The sequence below is a fragment of the Passer domesticus genome, chromosome 1 (genome assembly GCF_036417665.1).
Source record: "Passer domesticus isolate bPasDom1 chromosome 1, bPasDom1.hap1, whole genome shotgun sequence".
Taxonomy (NCBI): Eukaryota; Metazoa; Chordata; class Aves; order Passeriformes; family Passeridae; genus Passer; species Passer domesticus.
The window spans coordinates 114,530,004-114,550,459 of record NC_087474.1 but is presented as its reverse complement, the minus strand read 5'-3'; the positions used below and the strand labels follow the sequence as shown (position 1 = coordinate 114,550,459).

At 42.2% G+C, this 20,456-nt stretch overlaps 1 protein-coding gene across 2 annotated transcripts in view; it reads right to left on the bottom strand.

Moving 5' to 3' along the window:
• The window catches only part of CABLES1 (Cdk5 and Abl enzyme substrate 1), a 70,653-nt gene that overhangs the window by 26,125 nt on the left and 24,072 nt on the right, over window positions 1–20,456 (bottom strand). The window contains exons 2-4 of one of the 2 annotated variants that reach the window (XM_064435167.1): window positions 10,528–10,599; window positions 8,184–8,276; window positions 1,372–1,449 (exon numbers count right to left, since the gene is read on the bottom strand). In XM_064435167.1, coding sequence (XP_064291237.1) covers window positions 1,372–1,449; window positions 8,184–8,276; window positions 10,528–10,599 — 243 coding nt within the window. The remainder of the gene's footprint in view (window positions 1–1,371; window positions 1,450–8,183; window positions 8,277–10,527; window positions 10,600–20,456) is intronic. The other variant, XM_064435178.1, reaches the window with a different exon arrangement.

The window sequence follows — 20,456 nt, the reverse complement described above, 5'->3', positions numbered from 1 at the left end:
ATCCTCTTCTTGCTGTGCAAGCACAGTACAAGACATGACATGCTGAAATAATATTTAGTTTTGCAGCTGGGCTCGTTACTGCTGTAATTTAGAAGGTATAACCAGTCATCAGAATTTCAAAATGTTTTCAATTTTCAATAAAGAGGCAATTTCCACAGGATGATGACCATAAAAGAATGACAGTGTACTCAAGAACAAAGAACAAGTCTGCCAGTCTGTCAAGAATTTGCCTGATGTGTCATCACAGTTTAATTAAGGGAAAAAATTTACTGTAAGAGTGAGCAGACAGAGTCAACCTTCTGACAAAGGTGCTTCTTTTCCTTTGCGTATTAAAAATAATCTCCCTTTGTTTTGAATTACTGGTGCACAAGGAGATTGTGACAAATCACTCTCCAGAACCAAATAGATGGCTGGAAAGTATGAGCCAAATTTGTCTTTTATACAGTGGAAAGATTTGACTGTAGATGATTTGTGGATCTTTCAAACCCCCCTCAGTGTATCAACTGCCTTATTTCCCACGCATTTTGTGCTCTGCAGTCACTGAGTCAACCACAAGGACTTCTCAGGTCTCAGGCAAGTGAGCATGGTGGCCATGCTACTCCCCCCTGTCCCAGGGTCACAGGGCTGCTGCCACCAGCACTGCCGATCCCAGCCTTGCACTGCACCCAGCTGCCACCAGAGCCTGCCAGGCCACGTCCTCCAGCCAAATCCAGTTTCTTCCACTTCTGTGGTTTCAGTGGAAGAGCTAAAAGCTTTCTCAGTCTCTGGAGAGCTACTTCATTCCAAAGGAACTTTTCTATCAGTTACAGTGTCTCAGCACATCAGGGGATGCGAGGCAGCTGCATGGACAGCTATGAACCTGTATAAAATTATGGCCAAAATAATGCTTTCACTGAGTGAATGATCTGACCAGTTACTAAAAGTAATAAATAAAAAAGTATTCTGTTTAAATCCAAGCATTTCTTTATAGGTCTGGAAATCTGCATACAGTAGAACTACGTTTGCCTAGGAGAAAGAGACAGCTAAGATGGCTAATACAATTAAGTCATGCTGTCTAGAGCATTTGTTTTGTCAAAGATGAGTGAAACCAGAAGAAACAATAAAAAGTGCATTTTTTCAAGAACATTGATTTCATGGGGGTACTTTTCTCCAGCTTAATAATCAAAGACATCACAACACATATAAATAAAGTGGGGACTGAGAGCTGTAGTTTTAACCTGGTAATGGTCCACAAAGCAAATACACCTAAGAGCATTTATCTCTTCTCAGAGCAGACATGTAAAAGCATTAGGCTCCATCATGCTGTGTTCTGTTATCAGGTCTACATGCAGGCCCAGAAAGACTATGCAGTACACGTATGAATATACATACCCGACTTGGGTACAGTCTCGATATGGCAGCACTGAAAATATGCTACAGAAGGATCTTCTGCTGCTGATAAGGACTATTCTAAAATATAAAAGAAAATAAAAGAAATCAAAGACTAAAATTTAAAAATCCCACCACAATAAGCAAAGCAATAGATGTTACCATTGAGGAATTTGCAATCATAAAACTTCCATAATGGATGATTTCTCCATCCTCTTTTCACCTCTCAGATATTGTGCTACGGAGTCCTTACAGAAGTGCTGAAGCCTGTGCCACAGCAAATGAGCAGTGAATGAGTAGTAGAGCCCCATTCCCTCCACAAGCTTTCTAGGAAGACTATCCTGACTATGTGACTTGGAATGCAGGACAGATGCTTTCCTAGTGAAAGAAGTCTACCCACAGAGGCAAGGGACCCTTCTGTCAACTCACTACACTGGCTGAAACTCAACAGACAAACCCAGCAGCAACCCAGGTGATACACACCAACAAATACCACTGATACACACTCTGGCTGCTGGTTGTGACCTTTCTCTATTAAACCAAAGGGTTCCCTTGATTGTCAGCTTCTTGTTCCTGAAATGGGCTTCATCCATCAATCAGGCTAGGTTTGCTATTACACTGACTTTTCAGATCCTTTCACTGTTTCCAAGCTTCCTCTTTTGAATCTTTCTCCAGTTTTGCCCCATCACTTTTCCTGGTCTCCAGGCATTATCCCTGACCTCAGAAGTTGCACATCTTCCAGTCTTACCTTTAAGATCAGTGTCTAGCCATGACACTCTGCCAGTCTGTGCTCAATAACCACATTAGCCCTCCTGGTTATGATGTTGCATTGACACTCAGGCACAACTGACCCCAGAGCTCCCATCTGTCCCAGTCAATGGCTGAATCCCTCCTCCTCTAAGCATGGCTTTGCCTTTGCTCCTCATAGGCAGTTAGCCAAGATTTGGCTACACGAAATCATACATCATCTGCCTGCAGAAAGCTTATCTCAGAATCCAGGACAGTCTTAGAGCAAATGCCTTGCATTTCTAAGCAGTCTGCAAATCTCTGCAACATCTGCAAAGTCACTGTGTGATACTGTCCTGGTTTCAGCTCAGATAGAGTTCATCTCCTTTAAAGCAAATACCTTGGAGCAACCTGTCTGTCACACAGCCACACTGCTGCCTTCAGCCATCAGGCTCTGACATATTATGCAACATCAAAACCACCTTGAAGTCAAGACCCTCTTCTCATAAAACAGAGTGGGATGCCAGTAGCTACATTATTAAAGTTTTGGGAGATGCAGACTTGCAAGAAGACAAGAGAAGCTTTGTCAAGAAGTAAGATATAAAATGCCAGTAAGTAATTGCTTACAAATAGACCCTTTTTCCTTATTACCTTCAGGACACTGAGAATTGTACCATTGTACAACTGACCCTTCCTCCCTCTAAAGCTGACTAACAGGCTGAACCATGTTGAGTTCCTCTAAGACACAGTGACAGCAATTTGTGATGTTTTCTGACCCGCTTAGTGTTAGAATTTTCTGATATTTTACCTTTCTAAAAATCTCCACTTGCGGTGAAAATGCTAGGACCTACCACTACGTTGGCTGTCAGGGCTATTGCACTTCATTGCTCTGCTCTCCAACACTGATTTTTCTGACATTGTGTCTCACAGATCTGTACATGAGGATTTAACCCGAATTTTTTATCCCTTTTCCTGCACTGGTCAAAGCTGGACAACAAACCCTAGCAAGCTCTTTTGCTCTCTGCTGTCTGAAAACCAGCACACGCACCTATGAATCTCATACCAGTTACCGTGTTATTAGAACACTGTTTCCTTAAGGGACCAGCTTAGTCATCGTTCTTGGAAAAGGTTTAGCTCCCCAAGAGAGCTGCTGCACGTAATCCTTGGAAAAATGCAGAATGATTGATTTTCCTTCTCCTGGATTACTCCGATATAGCAATCCTATTTTCTTCCTTAAAATCCCGTTTGAAGGCAAAGAGGGATTTACCCTTTAATGAAGAAGGGTTTCTAATAATAAACACATATACAGCTTTAGGAAGTTCTCCTGCAGCAGATGAAGTACAATTTCATTGTTTTCTGAATGCTGTAACACTCCTTACCTAAGAGAAATCTCAGATCCTTCAAGATGGTCTCACGGTGCGGCAGTGAGTTACAGAACAGGGAGGAATGATTTTTCCCATTTGAGAACAGCAATTCACAAGCAAAAAAACCCTGGCATATGATTAATTTTGTGCTTGCCACTGCTTACTGCTGAATGGTTGCTACTCACAACAGCTTGCTTGTTCACTGGAAGCCTTGTTTGCTGATGTATGAAACTTGGCACAGGTTTCGAGGCTGACATCAGAAAGCATCTTTGAATTCGGAAAACCACAGTACCCACTAAGCATATTATCCCCCTCCCTCTGGCTGCTTCTGGAAATACAGCTCTTCCACCAACGCCCTACACCTCCCTAAAAATACCGCTCAACCCTTAATACTTAAAAGAAAAGCAAACTGGTGCTTCCACATCCACAAGCAAAGACAACAGTAGGAAGTTACCATAGAACTGTGTGTATCAGAAGGAATCAGACAAGAAAGGAAATAAAAAGCACCAGCCCAGCTTCTATTTTTTTCAGATTTCTTTCCCTTGGGACCCAAGTATTGCCTCTCTTTCCATAAATCAGCAGATCCTCTTTACACAAAGATCTCCCAGGCAGAGCATGAGAGGAGCCCATGGCCTCCACTGCTAGGATGCCACAAAACCTCACCGGCAAAGCTGCCAAGGGAGAGTGATGCAAAACAGCTTTAGGAGCTGGACTGGAAAGGAAGTGGGGAAAGCAGTGGCCAGATACTCATCATGGAGATCACTCGATAAAATGGCATTTTATGTACAGGTCTCATGACATGCATGGAAGCAAAAAAATTTCTGAAGGCCTACAATGGTTTTCTGGAGCAGAAAGTCCAGAAACTTGCCACAAAGTAAGCTTTGGAGAAGAAGTTGAGGTGGAAGTCCATTGATGCTCAAGAAAATCAAATTATTGCTTATGGGAGAAAAGTATTTTCCTGGATTTCAACTCTTCAACAAAGGGCATCTAAGATCCTGCACACCTCTGAAGCAGTTATCTCAGAAGCTGTGTGAGAGTGCTTACATCCCTTAATTCCAATTGTGCCACCTAGACATGTTTAAAATCACTTCACAAAAAGGTTTTCATTCTTTAATTCTCACATTTCACTGAGAAGTTGTACTAATTATTATAGTTCAGAGCAACCATTATTTTGCAAGAGAATTCTGACAATGTGCAAAAGGCTAGAAAAGCTAATCTTCCAATTTCTTTATGAAGTGTATACTGCAAAAAACCTTAATGAGCACGAAGCTCTCAACAGAATCAGTAATTTTATAGACTTGAAGAATAATGTCTGCTTTCCCCAGCATCTGTCTAGGTTTGATTGTGTTGCACCAAAAGGCTGCCATCAGGCAATGCGATATATATCATATATACCATCCACATGTGGAATATTGCAGCCTCTTTTCAGCCTCAATTCCTGATTGATGATTTTTGACTGCCAGGGCTCTGCTGCCCTGCACACAAAGGTAGTACACAAACCATGGATGCTGTCAGGGTAGCAGCCCTCATTTTGGAGTCTCAGAAGTTCAAGGGCAATTAGAAGGTGGCTGAGAGTTACTATGAAATGTGAGGGTGCTGCCAATCATTAACCTCTTAGTCTGCATGTGTGTGCAATTAAGAGAGCAGCAAAAGATATTTTATGATGGTGTTTGGCTTCACTCAGATGTGTTTGCTAACAAAAAGAAATTGAGAAAGCAATGGCATGGGGGTGGGAGACGAACGCCATTTTACTGCTTTTTATACCTGCTATATATGATAACTCTAGAGTCCTTCTTGTCCCATTCTCACCAGTAACTGTTTGTTCAGCTGGCTCAGGTTTCCATTTCAGTGGCTCTTTTTTGCTAATCCTCTGCTTCAGTGTTTATGGAGGATATCACCAATAAACGTCATGTGGGTAAAACCCACAGAAAAGTGGGTAAAACCATATGCTGGTGCCTAACTGTGCTAGTATATATGTCAGGGTTTACTTGTCTTTAAATGGGAAAATGTATTTTCTGCTGTTTTACAAGACTGCTTTGCTAGCTAGTCTACGAACCCTAATTTTCCAACTCCTTTAATAAGCCACAACTTAGAAATACAAAGAAACCAGTTTAACTAGTGATCAGAACTATCAACAGGAAACTTTACAAGGACTCACTGATTAAGCTCCAGTCTGTGTATTTTTCTATATGAGCTTTTTCTCTGTGCTAAATAGCTGAACTCTTATTTTAACCACAGCAGGTCCTGTCTTGCTGCAGGACTGCCAAAGGCTGGACCCAGAGCATCTTTATTCAACACATGTCACGCCTGAGGCTGAGAGGGGAAGAGCTCTCAGTGCCACAGGACAAAGACACATCACCTTACAGGTTGAGAGACACAAACAAGAGCAGCTACTGGAGAGAGGAGCCCTGAGCTATCATTCACACTGCAGTTTTCTTTGCTGTGACACAGTCACAAGCCAGTGAAACAACTTCTGAAAGTACTGGCTATCTTAAAGCCCAGTCACCAAATTCACCACCCAAAAATATATTCCGTGTAGATGTTTTCAAAGCTGGGTTCCTCATCTTAAGTGAAAGACTGACATGCTGTGACAGAAGGGTCAGGGTTTCAGAGGGAGCTCAGAGCCTGACTCCAGCCCAGCTCAGCATCTTTAGCCTGCACAACCATGCATGAGCCACCTGGGACAAGGTGGCTCAGGCATGGAAAGGAGCCCCAGGAGTGTTTGCTATCCATTACAACACCTGTGCTCCTCTGTGTCACAGGCAGCTGGAAAGGACACCAGCTTCAAAGGTCTTAACATACTCAAAACCACTGTTGATTTTAGGAGGAATACACAAAGCAGATCCACCTGTATTTCTAGAGGTCAGAATACCTATTAACTCCAGATCCCTGGGAAAAACAGTCTGCACTCAAATTACTTACTGCTAGACATAGGGGTGACACAAAGTGTTAAGTCTGCATTTTATTTTTAGTTAGCATCACTGTGGCTCTACGACTATAGGATGAAAACTATTGCCAAAATTATGTCTCTCATTCTTATTGTATTTGTATTCTAGATAAAGAGATCTTTATTATGATTGTGGAAATATTCTGGAAAACTGTGTCTGCGGATAAAGATAAGAAGCCAGTTGAATAACAGAAGCTTTCTCACAGCTTTCTTAGCAAGAAAAGTATTAAGTTATATTGTCAGACAATGACTGATCTTTGAATTAAGGTAAAATATTGCATATATGCTACAAATACTTCTTTGCAAAACATCAAGAAAGGAGTTTACAAATCAAATATTTATTCATTCTTTTGCAGGTATGATTTCTATCAAGTTTATGCATAGATTTTATATACACATCTCAGAAATTGTTCTCTGTGGAATTTCCATAATACCATGTAAGTATATTTTGCTGTGAGTAATTCTCAGAGCATATATCTACTTATGCTCAAAATGGACTAAAATTAAAGGGCTGCTTTTCAGTGTTTGATTCCACATGTATTTCTTATAAAGACAATAATCAGCAGCTAGTCAGACAATAGTCAATAGTTCAATAGTTCTGTATGTGTCTGTTTGATACTAAAGCTGGATGTAAAAGCTGTTTCTAAAATCTCTCAGGGCCACCTTGAACAACATTCATGTTGATTACTACCTTTCACTGCATTCAATCGTATGTGTGAGAATAACAGTGTAACACCTATCAGAATTCAATTCATAAATGTGGTTCAATGCAATGTTAGAATTTCTACTGACACGGTTCCATGTCTGATGGCAAAGGCTACAGGCACAAATCAGTCCAACAGAGCATACATGGTTCTCAGCCACGGTCCTCGGTTTTATGAGAACAGGCAAGTGCAAGGGTCAACTCTCACTGGGATAGTTTAGCCTACATGCAACCTATTCAGGTGGCCTAGTTCAAAACGACTCAGATTTGGAAGAACAAGAATAAAAAAAATCATGAGGCACAGGGAGAAATTGTATTTGGAAAAATCAGAGAGAACAGGTATGCTCTCTATAAGCAGGGAGGAGCCAGTTTCACTTCTGAGCTGGATGACACCACAGTAGAGAACCCATTTTGCTGATGGATACACCTTCAGCTGATGGGAATAGGCCTTTGCAGTAAGCCAGGTCTCAGGCAATGGCTGCTGTACAGGTCCCACCAGTGCCTATGGCTGTAACCTGGGCACATCCCAGTTCAGGGCATGCTGCAGACACAGGTGCACCTCTCACACATCCCCTGGAAGCCACTCTGCCTACATCTGCCATGGAAACCAGGATCCCATGCCTCATCTTGCCACAACGATCCCTGGCTGTGCATTTAGCAGCATGCCATACCCACTAAGAGATGCTGGTAGTATCCTTGAACCATTGCTAAACTTGGTCCAGGCAGGTTCAGCTGTGTGCCCCTCTCACACTTAGAACCTGGCAACATCCTTGAAGAAACGCAACCAGATTATGCCTAGTTTGACCCAACACCATCACAGATTTTCCTTTTTTGCAGGATATTTGTATTAAGGAGGTCTTGAAATCTGTGGGCTAGCACTTCCATTGACACATACTTCCCTGGGGGACGGAGCATGCACTGCAGCCTGCACCCTCAGAGATTATTTGCAAGCCCATTAGGTGGTGAGTGGCAATGGCTGTGCTGTTGCAGGGGGATGCTGATCCTGCTGATCCTGCCCCTTTCCCTCACATCCCATGGGTTGCCTCTGCAGAAGCAGCCTCTGCATGCACAGTACCTGCCGTTCCGGGTGTCGTGTTGCCGCATGTTCTTGATAAAATGAACCTTCTTAAAGTTCTTTGGTCTGGGTGATCCTGAGAGTGTCCGACATCTGAAAAATAAATCAGTTGCAAGGGAGGGGAGGGAGAAGAAAAAAAAAAGTTCTCAGTTCCCTGCTGTACCGCCAAGAAGTCTACACAAAAGCAGGAAGGAAAGACGAGACAAATGATTCAAGTCACCCTGTGTTAGGAATCAGCAAGAACAATAAAGACAATAAGTCTGGAAACGCGACAGCTCAAAGAAAAAAAAATATTTAAAATAATAATGAGAAAAGGCACCATACCCCTCCCTTCATGCCAAAAGAAAAAAATCATAAAAAAATCTCAGCAAAGTAAAACTTCCTGTAATCTGCCATGACAGCTTAGCCCAAGCTTTCAGAAGAAAAAAAAATTAAACCAAACCAAAACCTAGTAAATATGCAATTTTCCCCACTCGCACCAACACCCACGCTTTTGTATGCTCCTCAGCTATTGATAAAGGAGCCATTGAGGGAAGTTCTTTCTTGTTTTAATTTTAGAAAGATTTAAAATCTCCTATTTGCAAAGATAATTCCTATTTGATTTTAACTCTAAATATTACTTTTCACATTCCTGACAGTATAAAAAACAACTGAAAATAAAATAAAATAAACTACCCCAGGAAAAAAAATAATCATTCTTCAAAACATTAAGCCTTAAATCTATTTTACATCTGAATGAGCTTTATAAATTGCAGTTACAGAAAGAAATTGCCAGAGGGAGGAGAGATGAGACAAACAGCAATATCCTCCCCCTGCCTTCCACCCTTGCTCTTTCTAATCAGCTGAAACCACAGCGCATGTGAAAGCGTTCTCTGTTTCATCTCAGGGCTGTTTTGTTGCAGGGCGAGGCAGAGCTCGCAGGCACTGGAGATGAGTCCTGTGCTCTCAGCACAGCCAGGGCTGGACCGTGGCTGCTGCATCCTCCGTGGCACCTACAGGACCAGCATCCTCTGCCCGTGCATGGGTGAGCTTCCCTAAGCTATCTTTTCCATCCTCTCCTTGCACAGGCAGAGTTCAGCAGCTCCTCAAGCCCATGAGGTCATTATCTTGGACTGAAAACACACACCGATGTGCCAGTCCCTACCACTGTACCCAAACACCATCGTGCTGCACAGGCACACCCCAAGAGGGGTACCCCATCACTTCACCATTTCTGCCTCCCTCCTGCTAGTAAAGGCCTTGAGATTCCCTCACCCTCTGATTGCAATTAGCCTTGTTAGCTTCTTCACAGGAAAATGGCACCAAGAGAGACATTCTACCACCAATTCTGCAAATTAGCAAGCAAAAATACTGCTTGGCAAACCATACTTTGTTTATATCTTTTACCAATTATACATGTTTGAATCACTTATGGGAACACTTCATAACATGCTGGTAAGCATGCAACAGTGAGCTTAGTAAAAATAATCAAGCTTTGGTAATAAGCCAATTGGTACAGCCTCTGCTATTCTTTGCTTTGAGGTAAAGGAGAGACAGCCAATCTGCATGTGGATAAACAAGGCTGTAGGCTCAACACCAATATAAACCAGCTGAATTACAGGTCCTAAGAAAAAGAGGCAGTCAAACTTAGGCTGCTGTCTTGCCGAACAGCTGACCTGGAAGCATTCCATGCACTGGTCAGATTACTGACCAGCCAGCTTCTGAACTGTTAAGCAGTTGCTCCATTTTCCATCACCCCAGAGGATTGCCTAGCGACTAATTACTGTGGTCCCCAGAGGAGGAAGCTGTGGTCTCCCAAATGCACAAATCAAACCACACTGAAGCAGCCAATATAACAAGGATGGGAGCAGTTTTATTAGTGGGGTAGCAGTCACAAACCTACCAGCCAACACACAGACAGCAATGCTGGTAACCAAAATAAGCTTGCATGTGCTGAGAGAATAGACAGTAAAAATTCATTAAAAATACCAGCCTTCAAAAACTTACTGTATTAAACCATCTGTACATTCTTTTTAAATGTACCACAGATGTTAGAGTATTACTGACTAGGGGCTAGTCATTCATCTTGGTGACAACAAAACTTTTCTATTAATCAAATCTGGCATTTTAATTCCTGACATTTCATCTAAATACTGCCTTTTTGTTTAATGACCTAAAGCCAGGGAATGGGCAATTCATATCAGCCACCACCTTACAGGGCATGTGAAGTTTCGACACTTTTACTCACTATGAAGAATATCTTAATGTGAAGACCCAGCTACTTTTCAACATGAGGAGGGAGAGCAAGACTGCCCATGCATGTGCTTTACAGACAAGAAGCCAGAGAGAGAGTAAATAAAATGACCTCCGCAGTGGGGCATTTTCCTCGATGTCCTCCAGAGTCTCCAGAGAGGATCGCTGGGAGATCAGCCGACGTCTGCAGAGAAAGGAGAACACAAAACATCACTGCTGATTAGAGGGCACAAGGAAGTCCTCAGAGCTATTACTGAGTAAAGATCACAAACCGCCCTCCACTAGCCAAGCCACACCTTGGGATATTAATAAATTTTGTTCCGTTCTGCTTATCTTAATCTGTTTGATTCCACCCAGAAGTAAACTTACTCCATGCAAGCTGCTACAGCAAAGCAGAAGTTTCAGCTTTGCAACAGCTCCTCCTCAATTTGTGCTCCCCTTCCTTCAAGGGTTTAACACTCATCTAACACAGTCCCACATATGCTGCAGTACAGCTGGCAATGCTACAAGTAGAGAGCTCTGACAAAATAATGCAGACATAGATCCACAGAGACTGCCTGTCCTTCACACTGCCACAGGGGCACTTCTCTTTGCCCCTTGCACTTTCTACTAAGCAAGTGCCACTTGTTTCTCCATGATGTTCATCTCATCACTCCTGTGAGGAGTGTCTCAAGTGAGATGAAAGATGATGTGCCAGCAACACTGGTTATAAAGCAGCAGTTTGAACAGAAGCGCTGACCATCCCCATGAGCAACACAGGTGAAGCTAAGCTCTGTTTTAAACCATTTTCCTATGTCTGAGCCACATCCTTGCTCCACCTTCAAAGAAATAATTATGGAAATCTTAGCATTACAGCTTTTCTGGCTGTTCTAGCAGGCAGGGAAGATGCCCCAGTACAGGCTTTGTTCTAGCAGCCATTGCTGCTGCACAACCTCCAAACACCCTGACAGCAGCACAAAACAAGAACTGTACCCAACCCTCCACAAAACCACTGTAAATACCATAAATGAATGTGTAAGACACAGCCCACCCGCAGGCACACAAAGAGAAATTAAGCTGGCAATCATTGGAGCTACTCCGTTGTCGATGGGCGTCAAAACAGCTGCAACAGCCAGCAGAGCCGTGGCACTGTGCCCCAGCACCCGGCTGGCAGGAGCTATGCCAGCACCCATTGATCCCCAGGGCCATGGCTCAGGCACAGAGCACCTCGCCAGTGACTTCATGAGTATGAACAACAAAAGTCTTCAAAGACTATCCCTATTTCTTGTATCGCTTTTCTTGCTCAATTCCCACTGAGCTGCCTTTCCAGAATGTCATGAGCACTCCTATATGCTTGAAAGGTGCTCATTAATTTATTTCTGGGCTGTATTTTTACAATCGTTTTCTCCGTTGGTAGTGTAAGCAGTTTCTAATCCTTCCTGCAATTTCCTTGCCCCTCCAGTTGTGCGGCTACAACTGTTCCTGCAGCCGTGCTGCAAATCTGATTACCAAAATGTTTTTCAGTTCAAAATAACCCCAAGGTTCAGTGATTCCATTTGTTATTAATTCAAACACCAAATTTCTATCACTAACCCACAGACAATGCATTTCAAGACAATTTGAATGTGCATGCAGCTCCTTCTGTCCTTAGAAAATCATAGAAAACACCTCAAACAATTTATAGATCAACTAAGTGTGAAGCATAATCCTCTTAGGAAAAATATGCAAACCTAAATCCCCTCAGGCTTTGGCTAAACTAGGATTTTAGAAGATCTGGTGCAAGATAAGATACACCTTCAAAATGCTAAAAAAAAGAGTCTGCATTTCAGAATGTGCTGGCATAGACAAGGAAGAAGAGACCAAACACCTTTCTCCTGCACCCATGGGTGCTCCCACAGCTCCATCCATAATCAGAGGGGACATAGGAATGCTCTTATTGGGAGAAATTCACATCAGAAGGAGGAGCTCCTCCTGCTTTTTCAGTTTCACTGATCCATAAGCAAAAGCTGGAAGTTTCAACTACCAGCACCATTGGTAGATGACGTGGCAGATGATAGCTGCTGGCTTTTTAATACTTCTTTATACATCATTAGCTTAATAACACAAATAATGGCATGCTCCCATCTTGTGGTGTTACAACACCAAAAGCATAGTTGGCATGTTGTTAGTCAAAGGGAAATAAACAATGGTACAACCTTGCCCCCTTCTTCATACTAAATGTATCAAATTAGTCATGCTGCAGCTCCTGTAGATGCCAGGTGCCTGTACAGCACCAGGTGCATATTCCAGCTGCCACTGCAGCCTTTTTCCAAGAGTCTCCCTGCCCAAAGTTATTCACCATCCTCAACTTCATTGCCCAAAGTTTGTTGGACACAGGTTTGAAGATCCTACATTTGCATCTGTTGTTAGGGCAGATGCAGTGGCTGGCAGGAGCACACACAACTGCATTTCACCAGCTGGTCACCCAGCTGCCTGCTGGGGTCCTCTGCCTCCCCTCACTGCTCTCAACTTTTTAAACCCAGTACCAGGGATGCTGCCTCCTCATTTTTGCCTGCTAACCTCAAAATGCAGCATAGGCCGGATGGGAATCACTGCCACCCCTCTCGGCATGAAACCTCACACCAATTCTCACCAGTACTGCTTTTGCAGAGTTTTGGGTACCTTACATGGCGAGTTGGCACAAAGGAGTGGGGGGAACTCTTTGTTCACCCAAACTTGGGAGAGGAGCACTGATGCCTGAGCTCCCTCTCAACTAGGGCATGATACAAGCATAACTCTGGATAAATCCATCCCGGAAGAAAGGAAGAAACAACACATAAAAGGTACTGGCACATAAAGGTAGCAGTGAGAGCGAAGATATCCAGCCCAGCCCCCAACCCAGCTGAAAACTGCCACATCTTTCAGCTCTTCCCAGAATTATTAGTTTTAATCACTTCAACTCCCAGCACTGTCAAAGGAGCACCAGAGAGGTGGATTTGGAGCAACTCTGTTGAAATCAGTTCATACTGTCCAGGAATCACATCCTCTTTTCACTGAAGAAGCTCAGCTGCAATGAAGGATGTACAATTATTCCACTTTATCTTAAATCTTTATTTCAAGGCCTAATTAAGATGACCTAAATACCAGTATTTTATAAGCTTTCCACAGCTGGATACTATATTAGAAATGCCAACTAATGAACCTACCTGCTGTGAACAAAGTCACATCCTGTGCCACAAACATGGGACAAAAAACGATTCTGGAAACGGAAGGCTTTTGAAGGGATCTTCCAGGGAATACAAGAAAAATCAGTTTTCCACTGACTTCATTAAGAATTAATCATCTCAACTGGTGTTTAGTATTTAAATTAATCATCTTTCTCTCTTCAGGCAAGCAGCCAGGGTTTGTCTATAAAACTCCTAAAAGGGTTATTTTTCAACAATTGATTATCATGCTATAGCAGCTAGTATATGTAGACACTTGCACTGAAATAACCCAAACTGTTTCATATCACTCTTCATTCTGATGTAAAGCTGTGTTGATACCTATTTTGTGTTTTAAAATGCCCTATTTCAATAATAATTATGGGAAAATCGCTCTACTGTGGAGGAAGAATATATGCAGAACAAAACAAAACAGCACTCTGTGACTCACACAGGATTCAGGCTTTGGGGTAAGTCTCTAAGCAGATGCAATTTCAATATAAAATGCTTTAAAACTTTTGTAGACTAAATGTCAAACTAACACAAAAAATACAATTGACCTTAATAACCAAATTAAAGATGTTTCAACAAAAATGTTAATTTCTTCTAGACCACAGAAAGCCTTAAAAACTTCCTCCTAGTTTAATCACCACATTTTAGGTATATCAAACTCACCCTCGCTCCCTACAGAAAAAGGCAGCTCAGTGCTGGAAAGATGATGACCTCCTCATTCTAATCATCAGCCCTTGCAGGACAATGGTCACAGTCTCATGCAACTTACAGACTTGTTTTGTTTAAAAACCATATAATACCACTTTCCCTTCACCACCTACCTAAAATACTTTTTGTCTGTTTCCTTGCTGTTGGTTGCCTGTGCATGTGCCCAGAAACAACCAATACCCTGCAATCAAATTCCAAGTGCAGACCAAAGAAAAAAACATTTGAGAGAGACATTTGATACCATGGTATTTTAAATGGCTGTTTTCTAAGATACTCATGACCCTGCCTGCATACTGGATTTATCTTTGACCAGCTGTCTGAATCTCTGTGGAAATTTCTTAAAAGCTAAAATGTTGTCTTCGTTTCCCCTCTCCATAGTCAGATTAATACATGGTTCAGTTGCAAAAATGAAATAAAATACAAGGGCAAAAAAACCCACCCAAACTAAATACGAGGAAAAATAAAATAAGGCAGGTATGTAGCCAAAAACTGCAAATAGCCAAAGCAAGTAGACTGCAAATATATTTACTGTAACCACGACATCAATCAGTGGAATATTATCTTTGCTCTCAGCTGCTGCAAAATACTCAGCTCAGTTATGTTAAACATACAAAATCTTAAGCCACACAGACAGGAGGTGATAAAAAAAAAGAAGGAGCTGCAATCAGAACACTGGATAAATTCATCCAGGAAGGAGGAAGGAAAGAAGGAAGGAAGCCAACGATAATCCAAGAGGTAAGGAAAAATAAATCCATGTGTAATGACTTTCTAGCACAGCTACAAAATGAGGAAGAAAAAACTGCATTTCAAATACAACTAATTTCTGTGAAAGTTGGGGATGTAATTTTCCCCCTGCTTCTGTTAAAATCACAAACCTGTAACAGCTGAAGCCAGCAATGTGGGTGCTGCTGGCTCCCAGAACAAAAAACACCCCTTCAGAATAAGCTTCTTCACTTTGTCTGGAACAACTGCATCCCTTCAGAGGTGCAGTGACAAGGGACACACACAAGTGCCAACCATCTGAACACCTGCTGGCTGCACTATGATGGGAGAACTTGGGAGGACAAAGACATTTCCAGAGCTAAAGACTGTTGGCAGTTCCCTCATCCACTGGGTTATCTCCTCCCTTCAGGCAAAATCATGGGACAGAAACCTCTGGGCTATTACCTTCTCTTCACAGCTGTGTTTATACTAATGTGCCTTGGAAGCATCAGAAAAGCACAGGACTGCTCAACAATTTGAAAATGTTGGGTTCTTTATTCCCACTGCGCCTTCATCACAAGAGATGTACCCTACACACAGAAACACCACCCTGGATAGGTGCAGAAGGGGAGTGGAAAGAAAGTAACCATACAACTTACAGTCATTGGGAATGAGATCAGGATACCTGTAAGGACACTGCAGGATCTGCCTAGAGGCATTAAGTGAAGGGTCTCCCTCTGCATCCATCTGAAAGGTGCCAGCTCCAGACTCAGAGCTCTTGCTCAAAAGCCAACCTGTCCTTTGCAAGCACTCCCTGAGGAGCTACCAAAACATACTCTGGACTTGCAGTTCCTATAGGTCAATCCAGGCAGAGCAGCACCTTGATCCTCTATGGGAACAGCAACACTAGGGCTGCTTTTTTAAATCTGGGCTTCATATTGTTCCTTCCAGCACCAAAATGGTTTGAACAGTAAAAGGAAAACAAGGAGAATATTCAGTGAGATTAAGATTAGGCTTCCATGTAGTAAAATGAAAAAAGAAAACAACCCACTAAAAGTAAATTTAGAATATATATATATATATATATATATATGTGCATATTATATATTACAATATTATGGCTACAAGCACATCTTGCAGGCTAACCTGAGTTTTGAGTAAGTCATCATTTGCCATTCTCTTCCCTAACTCCTTTGGATTTGGGTATGAAGTGCAGCTGCTGGCCCTCTCCTCACTCTGGGGCCAGAGCAGTAGGTATGAGCAGAGCTGCCAGACACAGGCCATGCCCTGTCCCCAGCAGCTCCAGCCCCTTCGTCACTCCAGGGGAACTTAAATGCCACTTCTCTCCAACTCCTCCTCAGCCTGCTGGCTGAACGCCTCTGCCCAAACTCTTGGGCTAAGCTGTGACAATTAATTCACTCTTCTGAAATATTATACAAGACATCAGCTGTGAACGAATCCCCATTCACTTCCTGACCCTTGACTCCATGCCCCAGCATGAACCCAGATGAAAGACCCGCTAATGAGTCACCTCTCACCCTCCCTCTGAAGTTTTTACTGGGATTCCTATGTCCCAGCTCATTTTCTTCCTATCTTTCGCCAATATCACAGGAAGACAAACACAGGAAAAACAAACCCTGAGACTATTGAAAATTATTAAGGGAAATAGAATTTCCAGGAGCTACCCAAAGAGATATAAAGCCATTTTTAATTGTGTGGTATCATAATTACACAGCAGAGCCATTATCTGCAAAGAACATCAAACTCCATTTAGGACTTCCACATTGTGCAGTGTATTGTCAAGGCTGCCCACAATGGGAGTTAAAAGCATCTGGCACATGCTGGAAAATGTGTTATTTTGTTAATTCAGCAGCCTAACCCAAACACACAGAGAACATACTGAGAGCCCTCCATTTAGCTGTCACCGGTGGGCACAGCTTTCTGCAGTGGGCTGTGAATAAAGTCTTTGAAGCAGAGATCCAGAGCTAGCAGGACTCTCAACAACCTGCTTTCTTGGGATATGAACTGCAAGGAGACAGACCTTCAAACCTAGTGATAACTAGGAGAATAATGCCATGCCAAATGTCTCCACAGTCTCCATCAACCTTTCAGGCATAAGCAGGAAGATGGACAGAAACAAAGAGATGACAGAGAGCCATGGCATGAACATGGCTCCATTGCTACACACTCCTCCTAAACCTCCTGCACTCAGCATTTCACCTATATTGTCATCCAACTCCTTCTCCAAGCCTCATCCTCCCACAATATCCAAGGCAGAAGCTCTGAAATACACAGTACTTGAACTGCTGCCTCCTGACTGATCTGCACATAACATCTCAACACAAAAACCACACTGAAATCCCAGAGGTAGGATATAAGTAAGAATAAAGTAAGATTGAGGAAAGAAGTTAAGAAACAGTGAAGAAAATAAGCACGACAATACCACTGACCTTTCACAATGCAACACAATGCTCTGTTCACGTATTATTATGCAGCTTTAGACACATGATCCTTCAATTAGCACACAAAATTCTAGCACAGCCCTGTCCCAATGCCCTAGAGGGATCATCTGTGTCTAGTTAAATCAAATATAAAATCAAGATTACCAGCACTCCAAAGGGATAAGGAACTTTCACTACAAGTGCTGAGTAGCAAGCAGTTCAGTGACAAAGCATTTCTAACAGTGTGAATGTGTACATGCAACTGTGCAGAAAAACAGAAGGTATGGGATAACAGGATTTTTGGAATTTTGGGGTTTTTTTGTATCATGCACAATTCAATTTGACACACTATCAGTCTTTCTAGAAAACATGATTTCAAGAAATCTCTAGTGAAGGGAAAAAAACTCCCAGCATTTAGTCTAGGGAGAACAGAAGATGTTGCTAACTCTAGGGAACATTTAGTGTTCACCTTCCCCAGTAGGATTTCCAATTCTCCAAAGATGTATTTTGTTTGAAACCTACCATCATGGTTTAGTGGTGGATTTGGCAGTGCTTGTTAATGGTTGGACACAATGAACTTAAAGGTCAATCTAAATAATTCCATGATTCAATGATGCTATCTTCCCTCTGCAGGCAGCTGCCTCTGCACCCGGTCCTCATACTGTTGGCTCTGTCCAAGCCATAATGAGGAGCTACAGCCACAATTCAGTAAGACTCATTTACACACAGCAGAGCTCTCACAGATGCTGAAGCGCCAAAAATCTACATCCTGTTACCTTTATCCAGTGATTTACAGATTCACTGTCTTCACTTTACTGACTCTGCAGCTATGTGATAGCTTTCAGAAGGCTCCTGTGCTGTGATTTATTCTGAGTATGCCCCAACACTGCCATAGCTATATTTTTCAGAACAACCATTACTTCATAACCTAACATACATTATCATGGTAAGACATCAATGGGCATCAGCTTAATTAGAGACACTCAAAACTAGGGAAGAAGCAAACAACAAGATTAATCATCTGACCTTATGAAAACAAGGATGCTTGCCAAAGCAGATACAATAGCAGTGTAAAGAACATACAAACTGTCCGTCTTCATGTCCTTTTGTGGCACTTTTAACCTACACCTTAATAGCCTTCGTTGGATTAACATGAATCTAACAGATTCTTCATGTATCATCTGTCCCTGACAAAACTCTGTGCATTGCAGAACAATGAATATTTAGTTCTGTTCAAAATAAATATTTCCCCTTAAACATCACATCACAGGGAAATGATGCATCAACTTTCAAACCAAGTATTTGAGAAAACCACACACTGCCAGAGTGTGTGCAAGTCTCTAAAGTATCAAATCACAAAATGTTGTATTCCATAACATCCAAAGTATTGTAATGAACTAACAAACTCGCTTGCAAGTCAAGGCTAAATGCAGTAGATACCAGAAAACATGGAAACACAGACATGCACTACTGAGTCATCTGAAAAGAAAACTTTAATTCTAGCCTGCATTCATAACCATGCAATTAAAACTCCAGCCTTTTCCTCTTTCATTTGAAATGTTTTTTAGGTTATCTACAGCCCAACCTCATATCCCTGTCTTGATTCCAGACGCACCTGTGCTAACTAGGAGAACATATTCCACAATCCCACATCTTAATATTCTTAGACTCAGAAGAGATCTGAACATACAATTAATTGCACTGCTAAAAAAAAATATATCCTAGACACTGTGAATGGTCTGAATAGAGTTCATGACAGAGAAAGAAAAAGCCCCTGTGTGAGCAGGGCACAAAGAACAAACAAACAGGAGAAAGCTCATTAGCATGAGGCATTTTGGGCATGAGATACGAACGCTGGCACAGGTGATGGAGATCTGAGCATTCACTGGAGTGTACTTTGCATTTAGTTCTGGCTACACATGCTACACATACCCTTGGGATCAGGCACTTTTCCCAGCACCTCATTACACACCCAAGAGCCAATGTGCCCTGCTTTCCCTGGCCATTCATTGCTGAAGACCAAGCCTATGCATATATTTCATAGATTAGCTGTCATATCGGACAGCTTAGATATCTTAACTTTTTGATATCTGTGATAAGGTGAGACAGTCCAGTGCCATCACTTTAAATATTATTACATCTACAGGAATTAATGCCTTGTTGCTTGCTAGTTCATACGCAGTCAGTTTCAATGCCAAAGGCCTTTGAGTACAAAAATATGTATTTACTTAAAATATTGCATTTGCTTATGCTTTACTAAGAAACATATTTGCAATAGAGGAGACATGTTCCAAAAACAGTACCACAAGGTCCATTATTAGGGTAAAGGCAGACCCTTACTGTCCAGGAGAACTGCTTCAATGTACCAATGAGCTTGTGGTCCTGAGTCTTGCAGGGGGAGAGCTCGGTCCTTCCCTGCTTGTCTCACTAGGGACAGATCTTGGAGCCACTCAGCATTTTTCACTCTGGGAAAATCAAACACCCTCCTATTTCCCCCATCCCTGCCAGCATGACTGGACACAGCATCTTCCTTTACTTGGCCACTGGGTTTCTGCTGGTAACAGAGGGTTAGATCATTTCCTCTCTCTTTTGAGGTCCTTTGCTCAGCATGGCTTACAACAATTGGCTCATTCCCAGTCTGAAATTACTCTCTCCTGTTACAGAACTCTAATAAAAATGTAAATGTTTTCAAAATCCAGTTTACTCCACTGTGAACATTCAGTTCTGCAAGGTGAAAGACCAGCTACAGACTGAACACCATGATTCTGCCCATCACAGGTGCACAAAGACTAATCATGGTTTAAAAGGTGACATTTAAGAGATTGGATCTCCACAAGGAACCCTGGCTTTGTCCTACTTTCAGTAAGGAAGTATTGCAGGAATTCCCACAAGACTGCTAACATTTGGTTGTGGAGCTGCGTCACTGCTCTCTTTGAAGGTATGGTGGGTACAGTCGTGTCCAATATTTAGAAAAGCCGGCCAAGAAGCCTCCCCACCTGTTTTCACAACAGAGAGCA